At 42.4% G+C, this 23,612-nt stretch overlaps 1 protein-coding gene across 2 annotated transcripts in view; it reads left to right on the forward strand.

The window, feature by feature from the left end:
- dipk2ab (divergent protein kinase domain 2Ab) overlaps nt 1-8,226 on the forward strand; it is a 28,264-nt gene extending 20,038 nt beyond the window's left edge. For both annotated transcript variants that reach the window (XM_005912341.3, XM_014341046.2), the window contains exon 4: nt 3,323-8,226. In XM_005912341.3, the coding sequence (XP_005912403.2) occupies nt 3,323-3,669 (347 nt within the window). In that variant the 3' untranslated portion in view covers nt 3,670-8,226. The remainder of the gene's footprint in view (nt 1-3,322) is intronic.
- The last annotated feature ends 15,386 nt before the right edge of the window (nt 8,227-23,612 follow it).

Raw genomic sequence — 23,612 nt, forward strand, 5'->3', positions numbered from 1 at the left:
GACCTGTCATTGATGCTTCTCTAACGTTATGACCCCCCAATAAACCATTATTTTTATTTATAACATAATTACTCGTGAATTAATCCTCCGTCTGAAAAGTTTTTCCGAAGCCTGAGTGTGATTTTAAACGCTGTCCACAGTTTGTATTTTCTAGAAAACACTGCATTTGATGTCAGAACTATACCCGCAAACTGTAGCTTATGAGGAAGTGATGAAGGTTTGAGGAAAGGCCTCAAGGGACACGCATGCTCGAAGCCTCCTCTCTTCTAAGAATATACACTCCTCCAGCACCCCTTCTGCCTCTAACGCGCACGTCCCCATCAAAGCTAAGATCGTTCGGATAACGAGCCATCTCCGCTGCCCTAGTTTTTTTTTTTTTTTTTTTGCTTCTCAGAATAAACCTCATAACAAGGACAGAGATAGTTATACATCACACGCTCAGTGCTGCGGTTTCCTACAATTCTGTCCCCCTTCTAGGGGCCACTACAGAGAGAGGCAAGGCCACCTAGTAAGGCTCTTAGATTTGTCCCTTCCTGCAGAAATCCTATTAAAGTGATAAACTGTTGTGTCGCTGGGTGTTGAGATTCCACCATTATGCCCTGTGACAGATAGGAGCGTGTGTGTGTGTGTGTGTGTGTGAGAAAGAGAAAGGGGGTGTGTATGCACTTTTTTAGCTGTAGGCGAAGGTATTGTGATGAATTTATCCTGAGATAAAGTGCCATTTTGCCAAATTACAAGATCTGACACCAGAAAACTGCAAATTGATGTACAACATGGGAAGGTACTCCAACATGCCCTGGAGTTTTTGCCCCTTGAGTTTTTCCCTCATTTGGTGCGCGATAATGCGATATGTCAATGCACCACACTAAAGTGTGTATATTTGCCTTGGTGCCAAAACCTGCAATTTTCCGCCCTGTCACAAGTAGTCCTTTTTGCAAGCCCTAAAGCACAATCCAGGTTGAGACTCCCTTGGTCTGGCCGACACATTTAGAGGTTGACATCTCAAGCTGCTTACCCTGGCTATTCAGAGTTTAAGCCCCAAGTTTATTTTCTTCTTGCATGTTTGCGCGCCTGAATCTCTTTGTGTGCGTGCCAAGTGCCGGGGCGCAGCAGGACGAAGAGGGACGACAGCGATAATGAGTATTACGAGGTCAGTGCCATGTGTTGGACAGCGGTAGGAAATAGCCACGGTAACTTCCCAAGGCCCGACAAACAGAATTCAATCCCTACAATTAGAGCCTGAGATTGAAAGCGAGCTAAGGAGTGTGATGTGAATCTCATCAGTCTAAACTAAGGCCAATTGATTTGCAAATCAAACACGCAGAAAGCCGTGTGCTGTTCCACCCTCTCATTAGGGGCATCCATATTGATGTGATGGGTTTCGGCGAGATAAAACGCATGCTATGTTGAAGTTGTGCTGTGCGCTGTGTTTGCACAGTCCAGTGGTGCGAAAGGAGCCATTCCCCATCATTGAGTTTATAGCATTTGAGGATGTTTTCACCCCTAGTGGCTTTTGGAAACACATGCTGTATAATGTAACGCACACTTCACTCACTCTCTCTTTCTCCCTGACGCTTGCTGGCTTACACAAACACACACATGCAGCAGCACACACACACACACACCGCCGTTCTCATTCTCTTACATTCAATAATGCACTCTAACACAGGCATACATTGTTAAAACCGGCTCGTACTCTTGAATGCCACTAGTAAGGCCGCGCTAACAAGCATTTCAGGCCCAATGTCCCCTCTCAGTGCAGCCCAGTGAAGCCAGAGGTGTGAGGAGAATGTATACAAGTCAAGCCTGAGCTCCTTAACATGGAAGGTACCAGATATGCAGGAGACAAGTGAGGCTAGGCAGCCTACCTCATGTGCTGCTCTCCACTCATTTGAATTGGAAATTATTTAGTTTGTGTTGGAAATCTTCTAGCTTTGTTACACTCGCGCTTGCAGGAGGAGAGAACTGAAGGCATTGAGGTGCAAGTAAATAGACCTCGTAGTTCTTTTTAGCCTTTAGTTGAGTCTCAAAGTACTTTATTTTTTTTTTCTTCTTCTTTCTTTGCTGTGCTCATCTTTGTCCTTGAGAACAAACCTATTGCTCTCTTCTTCTTTTTAGGTGTGTGTGTGTGTGTGTGGGTAAAAGAACAGGACATTCTCCTGATGCCATCTGTCAATCAGTGCTGAGGTGTGATGCATGGCCAGCTCCAAAACATTAATTGCTTTCACCTCACCTTGCTGCTTTGGCGTGTACGTCTTTATATGTATGCGCCTGCTTGCGGTATATGCATACGCAGGCATATCCATCTTCATCACCCACACTGATTGAGGTTGATGTGCCCCTCCTCTTCGGGGGGCCATGGAGGCCCCTTGCTAACAGGGCAGAGTTGGATGTTTGATTGAGTTGTACTGATGAGCCAGAGGAGAAGTGCATTACATCGCTGATAGACTGATTATGTGTTTGCATCCTCTGGGTCCAAACCCCACCCCCTCCCCACCATGCTATTGATCTGGCTTTTAATGCACAAACCAATAGCTCTCTCGTCATTCCAGGTTATTTTCTTGGCCCCCTTCTTTCCCAGCACAATCCTCTAAAGGGGGGGAAAAAGCAATGTGAAATGAGCTGGAGAAAGAATTTTATTTGCTCAATAAATCTGGAAAGTGGTTCATTTCTGTCAAATGAAACTGTAGATGAGTTGTTTGCCTCTGGGCTTTGAAAATAGTATTTCGCATTAGGGCCTGTGGGGTGTCAAAAGTGGCACCTTGGTCTTGTCAGCTTCTGCTGAGGCTGATTTCATGGGTAATAATTTGCACAAACTAAAAAAAAATAAATATTCTTCACGGTCAGATGCGGTGGAACAGTTGACTGTAATTACCAAAGTTTCAAGTTTAGTTTTTCTCTTTAGTTTCGAAAAAACAGTTTGCTGAAAGAGAAATGCTCTTACTACACCAGGAAAGAATTCATCTAAAACTGCCTGCCTAGATCTGAGGGAGCTCTTTAGCAGAATACCCCGAATGCAAAGATTGAACCATTTTTGCGTGACTTACCCAACAACCCCCCCAGGTTTCATGTTTGTGTATCACTCTCAATAAAGGTGTAAATGCTAAAAGATTAAAAATGCTCTTGATTTTATAGCTCCAGGAGTTTCTTAAAGGTTTGCAAGGCCTACATAACCCAGCCTCACTTCATTACATTCACCTGGGGAAAAACAAAGCTTATGATCCACTAGATGCTTTTTTTTTTTTTATCTGTTTTAACTAAATGCTGTTAGTACGTTTTCATAGCCGCGGATTCATTAACCTGTGTATCTGTTCTCTTGCAGACAAGCCGGAAAACTACGACGTGTGGTACGAGAGCCGGTTTGAGGAGTGCGACCGGGAGGCCTGTCTGTCTTTCTCCAAGGACTCTCTTTGTTCCAGGGTCACTGTGGACCACAACTACTATGCCATATGTCAAAACCTGCTGTCACGGTATGCTACATGGCGGGGCACCACTGGAGGTCTCCTCCACGACCCGCCTGCCCACATAGCCAAAGATGGACAACTCAAGGCTCTGTTGGACGAGTGCACCAAACCCAAAAAACGTTACGGCCGCTTTCAGGCAGCAAAGGAACTGCGCGAATACCTCACACAGCTAGCTGCCGCTTCCTCCTCTGCCATGGCCAGGTAATGAATGGAGTCTGCGTTAGCCTGACGCAATGAGAGACTGAATTCTGTATTTTTGTCTCTGGACTCTTGAGATCCTGGTTCTTGTTCATGATGTCATTTGTTCTCCTTTATGCTTTGGAGCTGGAAGGTGTTAGCTCTTGCATCAGGAAGGGTAAGAATCAAACTTCAAAGCTGATTTCTCAAAGCTGTAGCTTTTACCTTACTTTGCTCCTGTGTAAAAGAGGAATGTGGCGCTATAAAATTCTGGTTAGAACCAGGATGGAGAGGGAATTGAGGTAAATTCTCCCCACCCAGGGTGGGCTGCCATCTCTGGGGGATGGGAAGATGAGAAAGGGCTCTGGTAAACGCATCCTTCACTGGACACAGGCTTACACAAACCAGAGCGTCCAAGCGGCCGCGGCAACATGACATAGCCCCGACCACGTCGATCCTCCTGCCATTCCTCAGTCCATCCGAACTGTTGTGTTTGATCGTAACACTAATTTCTCTTGTTTAAATTTGCTGTTCTTTTCAAAATTGAATCCAAGTTTAAGTTTTTCTTTTATTTTTTTCCTTCCTTTTTTTGCTGTGCCATGGCTTTGCCCCCCTCTGTAGCATTGCTGCAGAGAAGGTGGAAGTAGCATGAATCTGCCGTCTGGCAACAGAAAAGGCCAGGCTGCATCAAGCTTAGAGGATAAACAGAAAGTTTGGAGTTTTCATTTTCATGCAGGACGAAAGGAAAACCCTTGATGTCTGTAGAAGTATAATTCCCTGCTATTCCAAACAATCACCTGATCTCAAAGTTATAGAATTGATGCAATCATCCTGGACTGTCCACCCCCCCCAATCTTTCCCTTTTAATGGGACCAGTGAGCTTGAGACAGCTGTTTTTAGGAAAAAGAAGATACAAATTGGACATTGGTGGGTCTCTTGATGCAGATTTGCCTATACCAAAGAGGCTAGTTGTAAAATTAGGAATTCTAGGCAGTACAGAGAGTTATATTTTTGGTTCCCCACCAGAGCTGTCCAGAAAAACTTTAATGTGTACACACATCTTATGTGAGCTGTCGGACCTGCATACTGATTCTCCTCTCCTAAGAACCAAAACTCTAGGCAGATCTAAGGCATAAATTAGCCATATTAAATGTCACAAAACCCCCTCTACTTTGTTAGCATCTTGATAGGATAAATCTTTTTTTTCCCCAAACTTGATAAAAGTGAATAGTAGTGGCCTCTTCTTTCAGATTCTGTTTTTGTTTGTTTTTTTAAATATCTGTAATTATAAATGAATTCTTCTGTGCTATGCTCCCACTAATGTTGACTTCAGTAAGCTCCATCTAGCCAACGGTATAAAAAGCAATGAAGATAACCAAATTACTTCTTTGCTCCAGAAATGGCTTCTGACCTGCACTTTTTGAATCCCAGAAATGTCTGCTGAATATTTAAACACTCGGTACCACTTAGAGGTTGGGTTGATTTTACACTTGGTGGGCCAACAAATTAAAGCGTAATGAGCGCAGGATCAGCTGGTAATGCATTGTGAGAGATCTTTCTTTAAAAAAAAAAAAAAAAAAAAAAAAAAAATCAAACCCGTCTCTGGCTCCATATGTTTTATATGTCAACTGTTTTGATGTTGTGAATCAGATGCCCAGTGGAGTGTTGTGTAGCACAGTCAACAGACAGGCGAATAATCAAAAGTGAGCCACTCCACCTGTGGGGAAAGGAGAAAGCACAGCAGTTTTTGTTTGTTTATTTTTTGGCCTTCTCTGAGACCTGGAGAGCTGATGTGACCTTTTGCCAGTTTGGAAAAGCAATAAAGACAAGTTTGGCTAATGGATTTTTGTTTCTGAACCCCCTTCTCTTTTGTTGTGTCAGCTGTATTTCTGTTTCCCCGAGTCTGGAGGATGGTCAACTTGGAAGGATTTGTTCATGCGTAACTAACTGTCCTCTTTTTGTACTGTAATATATTTTTTCTTTTGAGTATTATATCAGCATTGTCTGATTTTTCCTGTGCCTTTCATTCAAAAGTTGTATTTACAACTTTTAGTGGGTTTAAATATTAAAATAAATGAAGATCTATATATAGATATATACACACTTATGCTCTGCGTGGCCTCTCTTTGATTCTGCCTTAATTTTCCTTTCATTATTTCCCATCTATTTATCTTGCAGGTGATTTGGCTGTGGCTCATATTGCCTTTTTTTTTAATTTTTTTTTAAAAATTTGATTCACTGTGGCACAGCTGGATATCGGTGTTTGCCAATTCCCTTTCCCTTTTTCTCATTCCTCCTTCTTGGTTTTGATCTTTCCTTTTGTTGTGCTCTCCACTCAACTGCGGATGCAAATCCTCGTCTTTTATCTACGTTTGAATAGATTGTTTTTGAAATAGTTTACTATAGCTACGAATTCTTTTGTGAAACGTTTATAAGGACGTTAGATTGCTCAAAATAAGCCATTCATGGAGGAGGGCTGTACTTGTTTAAATACATGACACAGAATTTTCAAATATACTCATCACCACTTGGAGTTTTTAGTTTTTTATTTTTATCATAAGTCTCTCCTCCTCATTGTATTTGTATGTAGTATATTTTTAGTGTGTGTGTGACTGTGTGAGTGTGGTTTTTGCTAATTCGATAGCTCTTCTGAGTCTCTCTGTCTATCTTGAGCCTGCTCATGCTTGTAGCATAAAAGCCTGTGGTGGAACAAAGTAGTGCTCGAGCCATAACCAAAATTAGAAGCTACATGACTGACACTCTTTGCCATTCTTCCTCTTCCTCTCTCTCTCTTTCTTTATTTCTTCACGGTCATTTTTCCACCTCTTTCCTTCTCCTTCTCCTCTGTAATTGTGCTACTCTTTGACACACCCGCTGGTTTGTGTGGAGAGCTGATGTCACACTCATTGTGGTGAAGTGCTGTTTAGCCCTCCGTGCTGTAGCTACACTTAGTCCAGCTGATGAATGGCTCCGGGGTTGGCTGGCTATAAGAAAACACCACAGAAAATGAATGGGGCACCAGGCGCTCAACTGCTGCCCCTCTAAGTTTAAATAAACATGAGGCCATTTCAGCGTGCAGCCACCAGGGACTGACACTGGACATGGAGAGGAGGAAGGTGGTCGTGTCGGAGGGGGGAAATTGAAACAATATGGTTTTGCAGAAAAAGCAAACTTCTTGTCCTCCAACTACAGCAAATAAATAAAACCCTAACTGCATTATCCAATTTGCTGTGAGTAAGCTTGCTTCCAAAAACTGCAGCCCAAGTTGTCAAAGTGAAAGCAGAGGAAAGAGCAGCTTCTCTTTGTATGTGTGCGTGTGTGCGTGCGCACTCTGTTTTGAAGCTTTGCAGCCACTATCCAAAAGGGAGACTAGATATTGTTGTAATTCACCTGCCAGTCATTGAGCGGGATGGCTAGCGTCACAAATGGGTAGGAAATAAATGTGCTGTCATGTGACTACCTTTGCATTATCACCAGGCTCTTTGCAAATCCAAAGCATTTTGAAATCCACCCCCGAATTCCCGCTTATCAGCACGGGGGAAGTTTGAAAGGCAGAGGTGGAAAGTATTGTATAGTGTTCAGCAGTCGCATTATCTAAATCTCTACATGACTTTAGCCGCGCCTGTCATATTCCAAACCTGGCAAACTGCTGATATCTTATTCAGGTCATAAACTGAAAGAGAAGGAGGGGGGGGGAGTGAGAGAACTACCATATGTTTGATTACAGCAACAAAGAGAGGATGAAAAATGAGCAATGACCAAAAAAACTTTGTTCGTCGCCGTTACTCATTCTAACCTGATGTAAAGTCTATTTCATGCTCTAGCAGGCCACAGGGACAGGCAGCCATTTTTAGAACCAGAATGACCCACATATATTTTTTTTCTTATACTAGTAGGGGATTAGCTATAGTTAGGGCTAGGGGTTGGTTATCAGCAGAATGTGTGAAGTTGTGTCACTCACCCGTGTGCATGTGGCCTGCTGTTTTGGGCCTCTTCCGGGTTGTGATGGGACTCGGGAGAGTGTTCTGAAGAGTCTTTGTGAGCGCCTCCTGGAAAATCATCACTAATGCAACACAAGAGTTGCTAGAAGCAATGTTCCTCTCGGGCTGCTTACATCCCTTCAACATGGTTGTGTCACTCTCACATCTAATGCCTCATTTAGATAGCACTCTGGTTCCAGGGGTTTTCTTTTTTTTTTTTTTTTTTTTTTATAAAGCTGTCGCACACTTCAGCCCAGCACAAAAATCCACAGTGGAAGCTATGTGTTGTTTGAAAATGCAGCTCAAAGAAGCTTTGACGAAGACCAAAAGGAAGGCGTCGCGGGAATCTAGACGCTCTAATGTTTTGTAAGTCAAACTGGTTTTTAAGTTTTGATCTGCTATTTATGTGCATTTGACATCAGAAGCACTTCGAGACAGAATTTGTTCAGAAAGAGGAGAGCGTGAACGAACGTGGCTCTCAAACTTTTTCTTGGGTTTCAGAAAATGCCGAAGAAAAGTCGATGCCTGGCATCCCACAGTTTTTATTGATTGTTACCAATTTAAAAAAAAAAAAAAAAAAGGAATTTAAGATGGATAAAGGTCAGCACCATAGAATCGGCAAACTGTTCCCTAAAATGTCACGTGCATTTAGCTTAGTTTTACCTTATGTATTTTCTCCTTGTCTTGTGGCCCACTCCACAGATTGAGAACCACTGCTGCCGTTCTCAATCTCATTCATTCAGTGGTTTTCCAATCTTTTGTCCACTTTTCACGAGCCCATCTGAGTCCTGTTTTTAGGACCCTGGTTCTGGGGCTGCTCCGTCTCTGGGCTGGAGCCCTGGCTGGGCCTTGGGGGCTTGGGTCCTGGTTGGTGTGTTGCCAGGGTTGTGGGCAGGTGGGTGTATGGGGGCCCAGCCCTGGCGCAGGGTGCCGCCAGTGCATCGAGCCACCTGGGGGGCTCTTCAACTGGTGGGGGAGGCTGTTAAATCTTGCAGGAGGTCTCCTCTCTTCAGGAACTCACTCTGCAGGAGGGGGAGTTATAGGAGAGGTGGAGGAAGATCTCAGCCTGGGCGTCTATTGTCTTGTGTAGTCTGGAAGATGAGTGGATGATGGGGTGGGTGCAGTTTTCTCTGTGGTGGGGGTCGGGTGGGCTGTCCCGGGCTCTGCGGGGCCGGACGGCGCTGCTGAATTGGGCCCCCTTTCCCTGGCGGGTTGCAGAGTATGGGGGTGCCTACTGGGGTCAGCGGGGGAGCTGGCACCAGGGAGGGGTCACTTGCCCCTCCCTTCATTCCTTCCCCATCTCCAGCTGTTTCCCTCTTCCCGCTCCACCACAATCACCCACACATGCAGGGCCTTGGGGTAAAGATGTGTCACCAGGGTGCAGGGAAGGCATCCCCCCCACGTTGGGTGAGTGTTGAGTAATTGCATATGAGAGCACGAGGGTGGGAATGGATGTTTGTATCTGTGTGTGCCTGTATGTCTGCGTCTATATGTCAGGTTGGGTACCAGACGCCACCTCTCTGGGGACATCTCAGGTCCTCCAAGGTATGGAGGCCTATCTCCCCCCACCACTTCCCCTGCCAGTGGCAGACGCCCTCAGACATCGGTGCGCTGGTGGTTCTTTGTGTCCGGGGGTGGGCGTCCGGGTACACTCCTTGGTGGCTGCTTGTCGGGGCCTGGAGCCTGGGGCTCGCTCGGGCCACTTCGGGGGTGGGGTGCCCTCAACCTCTCGGCCTGGGGCTCGGTCACTCAGGCACAGCTGGCTGCCGGCGGAGCTCACGGGCATGTCACTGCAACCCCCCCTGGCTTCTGCTCCGCGGCTGCTGAGTGAGCCCTCATCTGGGACTCTCCTCAGCTCTTTCTGGGATGGTGGTGCGGCTGCCCCTCTGTTGGTCTTCTTTGGTCTCTTGTGTTCTGGGGGCCTCTGGATGTCTGGAGTCTTGATCTCCTCCATACCTGCTTCATGCCCTGGAGGACGGGGCTGTGGCTCCCCACACCCTCTAACAGATCATTACATGAAGGAACCTTTTAAATACAAGCGCGCTCATGCTCATGTGTACACACGGGTGCTCACACACACAAACTACACCCTTTTTTGGCTCCTACCTCAAAGCACACTGTGCGCTGTCGATCTTACGTGCTGCACAATAATGTTTAATATTTAGTATTTACTGTTACTGTATATTCCCATATATCATCGTGATGTTGTTCCTTCGGCTTGTTTTCTCTTTTTTCTTTCTCAACAGGTGATCCAGGTGATTGATATGTATTTTTTGTCTGCTTATTTTGTTGGTTTTTGTTTTTTGCCCTTGTCCATCTTCCTCGCTGTTTTTCTTTCCCTCTTTCTTTCTCCCTTTTCTTTTCCCCAGTCAAGTCTGTCCCGTATTTAGCAAGTGAAAATAAAATAAAATAAACAATAAAAGGTGAATCAAATAGACCATTACGGCAAGGCTGGGATTGTCCATTTGGTAAAGTAAATCCGTTGGGCATCTTTCTTCGCCTTTAGACAATAATTCTGATTGCAAATAAGCCAAACGGGACAGACAAAAAAAATAAATAAATAAAAGGAAATGATGACATCCATTGTGGTCATCTGCTGCTGTAGCCCATCTGTTTCAAGGTTTAAAGTACTGTGCTCTTGGAGATGCTTTTCTGCATACCTCGGTTGTAGCGAGTGGTTATTTGTGTTACTGCTGTCTTCGTATCCACTCAAAGCAGACTGGCTGCTCTTCTCTGCCTCCCTGGGTATCTTCTCTATGCTGGATTATTTTCTGTAAATCCCAGATATGACTGTGTAGGAAAATCTCCATACAGCAGCAGTTTCTGAAACACTCAAACCAGCTTGCCTGCCACCAGCAAAAAGGCCAGTTTCAAAACCTCTTAAATTACTTTTTTTTCACCATTTCTAATGGTCTGTTTGAACTTCAGCAGGTCATTTTTCATCTTTTTATCCCAGTGCTTAGCTGACAATTTGAATTAAAAAATAGTCTCTAATTTTGAAATCAGTTTTGTTAGCAATTTAGCATATTAGCAGTAATTTTAGCAAATTATTGCTACTGTATTTTTTCACCTTTTGACCAATAGTTGTCTACTTTAATCATTTACTATTACTTTATGCTTACTTTTATGCTCACGTCTATAGGACTACCAGTTATTTAAATAATTTGTCATTTCTGAGTAGTCTTCTTTTGGGTAATTGTACCACTGGTTGGGAATGACATCCTAAACCGTTACCTTTTAAGTGATGCTCACACCATACTTCGAAATGTTGATACAAGAAAGCATGGAGCAGAATTTGATAATACTGACATGAATCAAATTTTAAATATATTAGGGGTGCAACGATACACAAAATTCACGGTTTGGCTTGGTTCGATACTTTGGAGTCACGGTTCGATATTTTTTCGATACAAAAAATGTTCATGCCTTTTTAATTTGTCATTTATTAAAATTATAATATACATTTTAATATAATATATTTTAGTGCAGTTTTAAATTTAATTTTGCTAAAACAAAACAATAATAAAACTATCTGATCGAGAAATCACTCATCTTTGGAAAAGAGAGTTTATTACAGAGAAACGTCTCTTTTTTAACAGGTTAACAAGCTAACTGCGCTAACACACTAGTTCACACCAATTGAGCATTGCGTGGCACATCCGACATACTGTTTTACTTTTGTCCATGACGCGCTTACCATCAGGATCATGCTTCACATGAAAACCAAGATAGTTGCAAACACCAGATCTGAATGAGGGTGGGGGAGGTTCAATTTCGGGTAGCGTTGAGGCAGTTGCTATGTTGCAACGAGCTTAGCTTCTGTATTGCTAGCTTGCGCTGCGCTCAGTGGATCTGCACTCGACAGTGCAGCCTAGGCGGAGTAGTCGAACGCAGATCCACTGAGCGCTCAACACAGACAGCATCGTCAGAAGAAAAGTTAATAAAATAAATAAATAATTTTGTATTGTTCGATACATATGCGTACCAAACCGAAAGCACTGTATCGAACGATTCAATATCAATACGAGTATTGTTGCACCCCTAATACATGTATATTCTCATTTATCCTGATTTTAACTTGGTTCCCTTGAAGTTAAAGAGAAATGGCTTGAATTAACTGTGAATTAATCAGATTGGCCCAGTGCTTTATATTCAGCTGAATGCTAATTAACACTGTGTCAGCTGTTGAATAGGTCTTGCAATAAGCAGTTTGATATGCAAGTTTTCAAAAGAACACCAGGCAACCAACGGAGCTTCAAAGAGGACAAATCATGAGTCGAAATCGGGGAAAAATTTTTTTTTTTCTTTTTTAGAATTGCTCAATTTCCCAAAAAGAACTGTCTGGAAAGTCATTACAACACAGGCCGCCTGAGACGAGCTGCATTCACAAAGTGGAATAGCGGCCACAAGTTGAAACTACCCAACAGAGAAAATATAAAGCTGCTAACCTGCATGCAATTCAATATTACTCAGTGTTATAACAGTGTTTAAAACGTGATCATATGGCTTTAGTTTCCATGACTTTAATGTAAAAAGTGGATTCCTAGCAGATATGACCCTTCTGCCACTTTAATTCCTTTTTTTTTTTTTTTAAAGGCCACTTTAATTCCTAAACTATCCCTTCCCCTTTATTTATTTTCCAGCTGTGGAAAAGTTCATGCCTCCCACCTGCACACCTACCGTTGCCCATTTGTCTCATACTTGGCGCCTTCAACCTAAACACGCAAACAAAATGAGCCCTTGCTACGATTCCCTGTCCCAGCTGTTGGGAAGGAGGTCAGTGGCACTATCAGAGCCGCTTATCCAGCAAGACACCAGCGTGTTCACAATCCCATTACCCACCCATGCAGCAGTTTAAATGCACATTATCCTCTGCCTTGGAGGGGCTTGCTCGGACAAATGAGAAACTCAGCACCACTCCCCCCTCAGCCCACCCCCCACCCCCACCCCATCTCCCCAGGCACATTAGTTGACACCCAGGGCTGTGATTATAAACATCATTTATTCAGCAGACTCACTTATCCAGGCGTGCACTCATCCCTTCTAAAGACAAATATTATCCACCGTGCACAAAGATCAGTACGAGCACCAGCAGTCTAGATACCGGAGGATGCCAATCGCGTTTCCAAGCCCAATAAATCAAATTTTGATGTGCACATCTGTTCAAAATCATCGCTTTATTCCATTGTATTTTTTTTTCTCAGGCTGTCTGCAGTGAAGCTCGGATAAGTTGTTTTTTTTTTTTTTTTCTCTTCAAATCTTATCCCTTGCCATATGGTATGCTGTGACAAGATGTAATAAGCATTTAACAAGTTGGAGATGATGCTAGGTGACATTTGCACTGATTGTGATAACTGTTCATGCTTCCACTTCAGAGGCAGGGTACAGAATTTTGGCAGGGAGGGAAGTCAGCACAAAACAGCAACCTAGATAAGACAAATGATATATCTCCGAATAACATGGAGAGAAAATGTACGTCCTGATATAGCAGTAGGTCCACTGCTTGCCCTTCTCCAGTCCTCGCTTAGTTGAAGCGCCTTTGATCCCTTTCACTCCAGAGCTGGAGGAAGGACAGCATATCTGATGTGAGCCTGGACCGAGGTCCTTAACACTCTCTCTGGGATATATTTACAACTTTGTGACCTCACATGGCATCTCCACTATGCCTGTGAAAAGCAGTGCTAAAATCCTTGGCACTATTCACATTTGCCCTACAGGCAGCTCCACAACTGTAGTCAAACTTACTCTGGAGGCATCCATCACTTAGTGACACGCGAGTGGACAAAATTTTCCCCTGATGACTGCTCCCCTCGTTGAGTGACATTTGACTAAAGCTGATAACACGATGGAAAGTTTCACCCTGGATTACGTCCCACTTGCTGAACTTTCCGGTTGGGCTCGGAAAAGCAATTAAAAGTATGCAGGTAGTACAAGAGCAGATAACAGAGATGCAAAACGGCCACCATCTTTCACCATGGTTTCACGCTGTGATGGAAGTTATTTTTCTTTCTCACTTTCAGTGGAGCAGAGTGACCAGGGATGATGAGAAAACACTCATCTGCTCTTGTTTTCAATCACCAGGCATTTATTTCATGAACAACAGTTCCTCTCTGACAAGAGCAATATGGATGAAAAGTTGATTACAGTTATTTAAAGGTTTCCATCTTTCTACAGCTTTGATTGGAAGCACTACAGGAGTAAATGTTACATAAAAGAACATGCTTGAATAAATACTAGACACATCGATCATTAGGGTCGATACTGAGCTCTGAGGCGATTTTACTTTCTTCAGCTTGTGATTAATGCCACTGATATTTTCTTTTTTTTCCCTCTTTTTTTTCTCTTTTTTTTCCACTGATATTTTCTACTCAAGTCAAAGAGGCAACACATAAAACATCCTATATTGTATACTTACAACAGAGTCTTTTGCACATCTGCAATTAAATTATAGGAATTTTCCACTGTCACTGCTGTGTGCACCCAACAGTTGCTCACACACTCTAAATGGTAACAAAGGCTTGACTGGACAAAACATCCTGCTATTGTCTGAATGTTTGGCTTGTCTCAAAAAGAAAGATGAAGGATGAGATTTGGTGGGGGAAAAAAAAGAAAGAAATTCTTTTCAGCAGCTGTCTCGTCCATTTGTTGGGGTCAGACCTCTAGCTTTTATATTCAGCCTCCGCTCCAATCTCATGTCTTCCCACTGACAAGTCTAACACTTTGTGGCTCGTGGAATTCGCTACAGATGAGAACTAGCATGTAGCGCACGTTTACGCCATGCCTATGCCCAACATGCTGACAGAGACGCCGAACAACTCTGTTACTGCCCCCCGAAGGGATTGAGCAGACGTCAAAGCAGCCAACGAGCAACGACAGACAATTATTTCCACACTTTACCCAGTCAGCCGCTGCTACGCTGAGATTGTGGCTTGCATGTGCAAGCAGATCACTCCAGAGAAACTGCACCACAAGCATTTCAAAGCTGTCGTCTGAATGCTTAGACGTGATACACAAGGCCTACTGCAGGCTGGACAGCAATTTATTGAGTAGTTATGATGTTCGGCTGCCAAGTTTTGACTTTGAGACAGAAAAGCAGAGTACGGGTGGGTCCACAGACAAAACATAACTGCTGCTGTCTCACAGTCCATACATTCATTTTATTGTTTCCTTTAGATTTTGAAAAAATATCACAGGGAATCAAATCGATTCTTCCATCCATCCACCAAATTTCTTGTCCAATTCAGGGTCAGCTGTCATTGGGCGAAATGCAGGGTACACCGTAGACAGGCCACCAGTCTACAGCAGGGCTTTAAATAGTTCTTTTTACTTGCAATCAGTTCTTCAGCATAATAATACACGGTCTACAACTGAGGTCCACGTAGATTCTTTTTAAAAGTTAAAGAACAATGGGCCAGGTAAGAGTTCAGCACAGAAGAAAAAAATGCAAAAGTTTCATCTTGTATGTGGCGTACCGTAGAATCTGTAGACCGGCCAATTAATTTGGGTAACAAAAAGAAAATGAAAGGTACTGAAAGCAACTACAGACATCACTGAGATGGGTAATTAGGATAATACTTAATGGGGTATCTATGCCTGGCTGTTAGTTATAAATGTGTTCTGATTGCGTTTTACATGTTAAATGTTAAAGTTCCCTTTTATGCATGCAAGGCTGGACAGCGCTGGGTACAATTATGCAGATTAAATACTGGTTTTCAGTATTCATTCTCAGGTTTTCTACATGAATAAATCCTTTGTTGCAAATGCCTTCACATGACATGAAAGATTAATGATTTTTTTTTTTTTACTCACCAGTTGCAAAGGTTCTTACTTGAGAGTCAGGAAATATGGAAATCGGAAAATAATGTTATGAATTTGAGCTGATTGATATTATGAACTTTAAAACTGACTTTGTAAATGGCTCTCTTTTAAAAAAAATAAATCTGTGGTCAGCATTTCCAGATCATTACGATTTATAACAGACAATGTTAGGTCTGCATGGTTTCAAGCAGTATGCATTGAGTTTAGCAAGTAGTTGTATATATCTGATACCCGGTATATTAAACAGCTTGTTAATGCATATATTTGATCAGCCAGTCACATGGAAGCAACTCAGAGCATTTAGGCATGTATGATCTGCTGCAGTTCTGGCACAGACTGGCACATTTATTTCTAAGGTTTACAGAGAAAGGCCTGAAAAAGAGAAAATATCCAGCGAGCAGCAGTTGTCTGGGAGAAAATGTCTTGTTGATGCCAGAGGTCAGAGGAGAATTGCCAGACTGCTTCGAGCTGACAGGGAGGCAACAGTAACCCAAATAACAGCATGAAAGCATGGGTTCATCCTGCCTTGTATCAACGGTTCAGGCTGCTGCTGCTGGTGAGGATTTTTTTGGCACACTTTGGGCCCCATAGTACCAAGTGAGCATCATTTAAACATCACAGCCCACCTGAGCATTGTTGCTGACCACTCAGAGATGGCTGCTTCCAACAGGATAACATGCCATGTCACAAAGCTCAGATCATCTCAAACTGTTTTTTTGAACACAAAAAAGGTTTCACTGTAATGGTCTCTAATAGCCTCCACCATCACCAGATCTCAAACCAGTACCTTTGGGATGTGGTGGACCGAGAAAATAACATCATTGGTTGTGTAACAGACAAACCATCAGCAGCTGTGTGATCTGAGAGGAGTGTTCCCATCACCTTGTTGAATCTGTGCTATGAAGATTTAAGGCAGTTAATAAAGTAAACTTGTTACTAGCTAAGTATACCCCCAAAAGAAAAAAAAAGTGTCTGCTGAGTGTAGTTTGTAATGTGCACGGTGGCCTCTTATTTAAACACTTTCCAAACCACTTCTATATGCAATTGAAAACTGCACACACTGGCTGGCTTATAATAATGCTTTAATAATGACCTAGCTTTTCTCCAGGCAAAGATGCATTCCACACATCCTATATTATTTTATCAGGCTACAGAGTAAAGGGAAAAACAAATTTGATGTCAGGCATTTTCCCTGATGTGTGGAAGCTGTTCTGTTCAGCTTCTGCTCTGTATTAGATTTGGATAAAGTAACAAAGCCACCCCAGCCAAACACATTGGTTCACCCTTATCCGGAACGCATTCTCTCTCCACGACGAAGCATAAATCAAAGCTTTGCATCTTGCTTGTCTATGTATGATAGGAAGCAACAACAGCAAGAAAAAATGTCCTCATTTTGTATAGTGCTATAGCTCTGTGCATTACAAGAACAATGCTGCAGCTGTAGCCTTTCAGTCTTAGTATGTTACCACATACGTAGCCATCGGGTGAATCAGTGTTATCATAATCAGTTAGGAACCTGATGATGAATTAATCATTTCAGAAAGTAGATTTGGAGGTGTGGGTGTAGAAATGAGAAGACTTTTTTTTCTTTTTCTACCTGTGAAATCAAAGACCAATTTTAAATAAATAAGTGAAAGCAGCTGATCTGCCAGTAAGATCTTTCAGAGAATTCCCGCTAATCTCTAAAGTGTGTCTTACAAGGAAGATTGAGTGCAGCTTCTGCTCCTGCCTGCTGTGGTGGTGTCACATGACACTGTTGCACCGCTAAGAGGTGAAGAGGCAAGTGACAAAGGTATAGAGTATATTTCATGCATTTACTAGGAGTTCGGAGTCTGTGAGCGTATTTTCACGGTTACTGGTCATGAAAAGCCCTAAAAAGACAGATATAAATGAAAAGTTGAGGAGAAGCTAATTTAACAGAGCAAATAGAGGAGAAACATTTCACAGGATTACAGTGTTTTTGGTGGCATACTGTCATTACTGCACTGCTATTGTAGAAGTGTGCATCTAATTCCTCACCATCATAAATAAGCCATTCAATAGCTCAATCTACAGCTCAGCATAGCATTTGCTTAATTTTACTTTAGGGTTCTTCCTCGTGTCTATAAGTGTCTATACATGCATGCATAATAGATGCAGAAGGCTTTATTTGTTAAAGTAGATCCCGGGTTAGTTGTCGAGGAAGCTCCAAATGCCTCAAGGGTCTCTGACCAATTTAATTGTGGAGTGTGTGTGTGTGTGTGTGTGTGTGTGATTGAGAGATGGGAATAAATATGGCCTATTTTCTTTGTAGCATCATTAAAAAAACATTAAAAAAACATTAAACCTGGGAGCCACTATGATTTGAATCTCCACCAGAGACGGAAAAACCAATCCGATTACTGTAGCCAAAACCAGAAGCCAAATCTTTTTCCCCACATTTCATTCCTGCTCCTGCACTTTTTACAAGGGGAAAAGTGAATCAATGCTTCAAACTGTGTTAACCCACTTATTTACCTGCTGTAGAGGTTAACAAGCTTAGATCCACAGTTATGACATGATGTGAACTAACAATATGCTGAATATACTGAAGAGTTTGGGGAAAAAGATGCATCAGTTTCCCATCTGGAAGTGACTGCTGACAGGTTCAGATTATGAACAAATGCCTGATATAGCAGGCAGTATAGTAGCTGCGTGTCCGCTAATCTTTTGTATTTGGGGGTTATGACAAAATGAGTTCACAACACAGCTCTTCAAATGACCAGAACTGTTTTCCCCCTTCTTTTTGAACTGGCAAATAAAAAATTCTACTCACACCCTGCAACGATTGATGAGGGGACTGAAGGGTATCGTCAGGAAGACGCTTGGAGGAGATGAAATCTAATGCTGAAATAAAACAGCACAAAGGATTAGATGTGGCTAGGTACTGTGCGATTGCAGGAACAAAAGGATTAGCCAAAGAGAGGGATGTGGGTCACAGCCGGCAGACAGTGAAACTAGCCAGTCAACCGGCCCTGAGGCCTCCCCATAATCCACCATGGATAGCCAGGATGGTGGAGGCCATGTGTGAGCAGGAGGAAAGGAGAGGGAGGGTGAGTGGAGAGGTGTCATTTGAGTCAGGGCTACAGTGAGCTTTATATAGGCTTAAGTCAGGGCTGTGTGGCCTTTACAGGGGAGCATATAACGTGTTTGTTTTCTTCTAAATTATTCACATGGCACAACTCCCCTCAGCTTTTCATTCAATATTTCTGAAGGGTTTCAATTTCCTGGGTCGTGCACTTTGACCTGCATCCCAGAGGATAAGTCACTGAAGAGGATTATGCCACATTAAGCAATTTGTTAACCCTGCAGCAGTGAACAAACCTTAGCATGACAAAAATGGGTGCATTAAATTAAATACATCTAGCTTCATAATAAAAGCTTGTTACTTCTAGGGACAAAGCAGAAACAAAGGTGGGTACAACCCGTGTCTTTAGCTTCTGTTGCTATCAGAGGATAAATGGGGGTAGATGATATCATGATGCAATAATTGCTGTGACATGACCTCTTCACAAGCCTCAAAAGTCACAGCTTTTCTTCAAAGACAGGAAGTAAGATGGGGCTACAGATCTGATAGGTTGCCAAAGCTGAAAGCGGCCACAGAAACAACGTCCTCTTTATCTGATGGGATCAGTGTGAGTGCAGGAAACTCGGTGACCTACATCTCCTTCAGACAGACATCTGTTAACTTCCAGTTCCTCCCTGTGCCAAAGTGGAAAGCACCTATTACTTTGATAAACCACTTTTGCAGCAGTCTTTGCAGCTACTGTGACTATGAATGTTCAGGTGGAATATTACTTTCTGTAGTCCGGAGAAATGTGTATCAGGGGGGATTTTTTGCTGAGGAATTTATTCAAATGTTAACATCTGCAGCGCGGGGATAATTACAAAGATTCATGGTGGCACGTGGCACAGTCAGGAGAACGGGACAGAAGGAGAAAAGATGATTATTGTTATAGTATCCTCTAAAAAGAGTGGTGTGTTCAGTCTTGTGCTCTAAACCCTAGAGGTCAGAGTATAAGAAAGAGGATTACAAACCAGGAGCCAAGTAGATTAAACAGCGGCTGACTCTAGAGTGTCCTGTCTAAACTCATTCCTTCATCCTAACTCAGGATCAACATGCACAGTGATTACAAAACGGTTACAATGATTACTGCAGGTCATATTCTGAAGAAGTTACATCGTGTAAGGAGTTCATCTGTGTGTGCTTGGAGCTGCATCGGTGACTGCTCGCTCTTGAGCAATCAACCAGCCATAATCAAAAAGAACTAGAAGCTCAAAGAGAACAATCAACCAATGCACGTCTGCCACGTCGCCATGGCCTGATTGTGCCCCAGTGATCGTGCAATCAGTGACTATAAATAGCCACTGGTCATCGCTGGAGTATCTAAAAATATCTATAAGCATCATCAAAAAAGTGGACTGATGTCTAAAAAAATATATTTTTCATTAAAGAGATGCCATACGAATAAGATTGTGGGGCTTTGCTTGGTATAGACAGGCTCTTTCAAAACGAGCTTAGCCCTGACCCTTCCATCCCTTAAAAATGTAGACTTTTATTTCCAAAAGTTGAGAAAAAGTAGTTTCCAACCAACGTTTAGAAGGTGTAACAGCACATAATATTTCACAAAGTTTCAGTTTGGTTATTGTCCCCCTACTGAAACAGCACTTCTTTTTCTTTTTAAATATGCTGCATATTTGAATAGAGATGGAGGTAAATATTCGGCTCGTACTGTTGGATCTTTCTGTTGCCTTTGACACGGTTGATCTTTATATCCTGACTGACACTTTGAACGTCAGTTGGCATCTCTGGGTCCGCTATGGATTGGTTCTCTTTCTATCGCTCTCACGGGAGCTTGTCAGCCTCTGCTGCTAATTTCTTGTCCCCTTCCACCACTTCATCTTGTGCTGTGGTCCACGGTTTGGTCCTGAGACTTTGTCTGCTGTGTGTATGCTTCCACTTCAGTGACTGAAGACATCTCTTAGCGTTGCTGCGTAGATGTTATCCAGCTGTACATGCCAAACTTGTCCGCATGGTAATTGAGAATATTGGACCCATTTCATCTTCAGTCCTTCCCAACTGTGAGAAATGTAGGTGTTACTTTTCATCAGCCACTCCGTTTTGATAAACATGTTGGTTATCTTGCACAAACTTATTTTTATCACCTGAGGAATATTTTCCATCTTAACCCTTTAAAGTCAAGTGTATAGCATATTTGATATATGAGTTTTTGAGACTCCAGTGTGATGAAATAAACTGCACAATACATTTTTAAGCAATAAATGACAAAAAAATTATACGTGCAGCAAACATGATACAATATCTGCAAATAAATCTTTAATTTCTTTTTTTTATTTGTCAGAAGGTTCAATAAAGACTGAATTTACTGGCAATTATTATTATATCATGGGTCAGGCTTTAAATATTTAAATAGAAATGTTTTTGTTTAATCAGCTACTCGATTATTGCGATTCGTTATTCCTTTGCATGAGCATATTATCCCCGGATCAGTTACAAATGGTTCAGAATGCTGCAGTGAGGCTTCTCAAAGGACCTCTAAAATTGGTCCCATGTGACAACAATTACACTGGCTGCCTATAAACCTCAGGGCTCAATTTAAGATTTTGGTGATCACGTTCAAAGCTCTTCACGGTCAGATGCCTCATATGTTTGTGAACTTCTACATCCATATGTAACTACCAGGTCTTTGAGCTCAAACTGATTAGTGCTTGTAGATGGTACCTTGGACCAGGTTAAGGCTCCCAGACTGTGGAAATCCCTTGTGCAGTCTGGATTCTAATTGGACTTAAGATTTGTGGATGCTACTGAGACCTTTAAATAGAAGCCCAAGACCCACCTGTGCAGGCCTGATTTTGTTCAGTTTTATCCACTTATACCCTTTAAGTATAAAATATCTTACTTTTATTCTTGAAAAGTGCAAAATAAATTACCTTTACTTCCTTCTACAAACCATTTTTGGGGGTCTGGGGGTGGAATTTGACTTTTTAAAAATGTATTTATTTTTGCATTTTCTAGTTGGATATTGTTTTGGCAGTTTTGCACTTTGGTTTATCCGAGTGGGAGTGTGCAGAAAAATTACCAGGTGGGGTCATGTTTGCAAACCTCTCCCTGGTCACTTGAAAAGTAATTCCATTAATGAATAACTACCACATCGCATGTTTGCTTGTGCACTTAATCGCGCTCTGGCTTGCGTGCTTGTGTGCATGTCAGAGGGCATGGGGAAGTTGATGCATCTGAAATAGGAGGTTGGAGTTGTCCTCTTAGAGGACACAGGAGTCACGCTTAGAAGGATATTTACAGCTTTGAATCAAGCACAGAAGTGATTCAGAGCACTCTAGATGATGGGATATCCTATCCTTCAACTTTGCAATTGAACGGGCTCTGATGAAATGGCACAGAAATGATAGAGAGCATGTATAAACAAAGCAGAACTATATGCCCCGAGGCTGATAACAAGGTTAATAATAGGATAAGATGCTAAAGAATTCCATCTGAACAATCTCTTTATATCCATGTAAGGCCGGTCTCCCCTTAGGATATTCATCTGGTGTTACTGTAGTTATCCAGAATCTCTATAAATGACAAACTGTGACTTCGGCTGGAATGAAATATCATCCAGTATGGAAAGCAGTGGCTCTCTCCATTTCTTTTTCTTCACTTCAGAAGCTGAAAAAAGTTCTGTCTTTCATTTTAATCAATCATTAACATTAAAAAAAGGATCCAAATTGACTTTTAGTGACATAAAGGTCAGCACAACACCACTACTTTTTTTATTTTCCAGCAAAATTCATACAAATACAATTGAAACCACCTCCATATTCCTCCAACCTGCAGTGGCTTCAAGCCCCACCAGTGGTTCCCACCTCAAGCTGAGAGCCATTAACGGATGCACCCATTGTATTAAACAGTCTACTCATGCAAAAGCAAAGAAGCCATGCATTTCTAATGGAGTTTTGTTGCAAATTTGTTCTAGCATAACTTGTCAGGAAATGAAAGGGTTAAGATATTTAGAAGGGTTATTGTGTATATGGAAAGCAAGTCTGAGCCATGGTAAACACTTCAACACACTCAAGTGACTTCTTATCTAAGCATGGCAAGTGTGAGGGTTCATCTTATTAGACTTTCAGAAATAGACTGGAGTGAATCTCTCCACTCATATGGAGAGATTGGCAGTGCAGTCAGGGAAGTGATTTCAGCACTGCATAGAATTGAATTGCTGGAGGGAGGTTGGTTAAGCAAGGGGTTTAATTTGCTCCGGAGTATGTATTCTCATACTGATACGCCAAAATGTAATTGGAGTCGGTACAAGAGCCGGTCGTTTTCATTTGAGATTTGAGAGTGTTCATTTGAGATTTTTTTTTTCGTGTGAATTGTATCATCTAAACAGTATGTTTTACCCTGTGTGGTGTGCACAGTGGATATCGTACAGTTATCTGATAGGGAAGGTAAATGAACAGCGACTCTGGAGATACAATCTTATCTGGCACGACAATACATGTGTAACATGCAACCACCACATGCAACATCGTGCATTGCACCTAAACCAAAGCCAGATACACATCTGTGGCTTCTGATAGGCTGGGGTCATGACATATGGAGATGAATGTCAGTAAACACCGGTGCACACACTGAGTCGCAGCCACTTCCCACACACCTTTCCCAGTGTGATTCCTGTGTAATGATCTGGGGAGTCTGGACAGCCGTCTGCTTAGCCTCACCACACCGTAGGGTGCTGAGCTGACTGATAGGAAGAGAACAGGGGGACAAGACAGGAGGAGAAGGTTTACTTTTTTCATCCTGGCAACTCTCTGCATCCTGTGCAGAGATGTGAGAAATTAACAAACACCGCCTCCTGCAGAGACTAAAAAAGGTACAAGCAAAAATCCTAATGAATGACGGCAGTTCACTGAACTCGCTAAGGAAATCAGCAGCTGCTGCTAAGATAAGAAACCACAAAGAATCATCTTACTGTGACTTATGTGTGTGATTTCATTCATGGCATCATTAAAAAATAAAAAAAAATAAGTCTTGTTGTGATTGTAGTTTGAACCAATTACATGACTGATACGAATCCCATTATTCTAGCTGAAGAACAAAGAGGAAATTCCTTGAGTTTGCTGATGCAGAAACTCA

This window comes from Haplochromis burtoni, unplaced genomic scaffold (assembly GCF_018398535.1).
Source record: "Haplochromis burtoni strain Fernald_Lab_line unplaced genomic scaffold, NCSU_Asbu1 Contig_1, whole genome shotgun sequence".
NCBI classification, from domain to species: Eukaryota; Metazoa; Chordata; class Actinopteri; order Cichliformes; family Cichlidae; genus Haplochromis; species Haplochromis burtoni.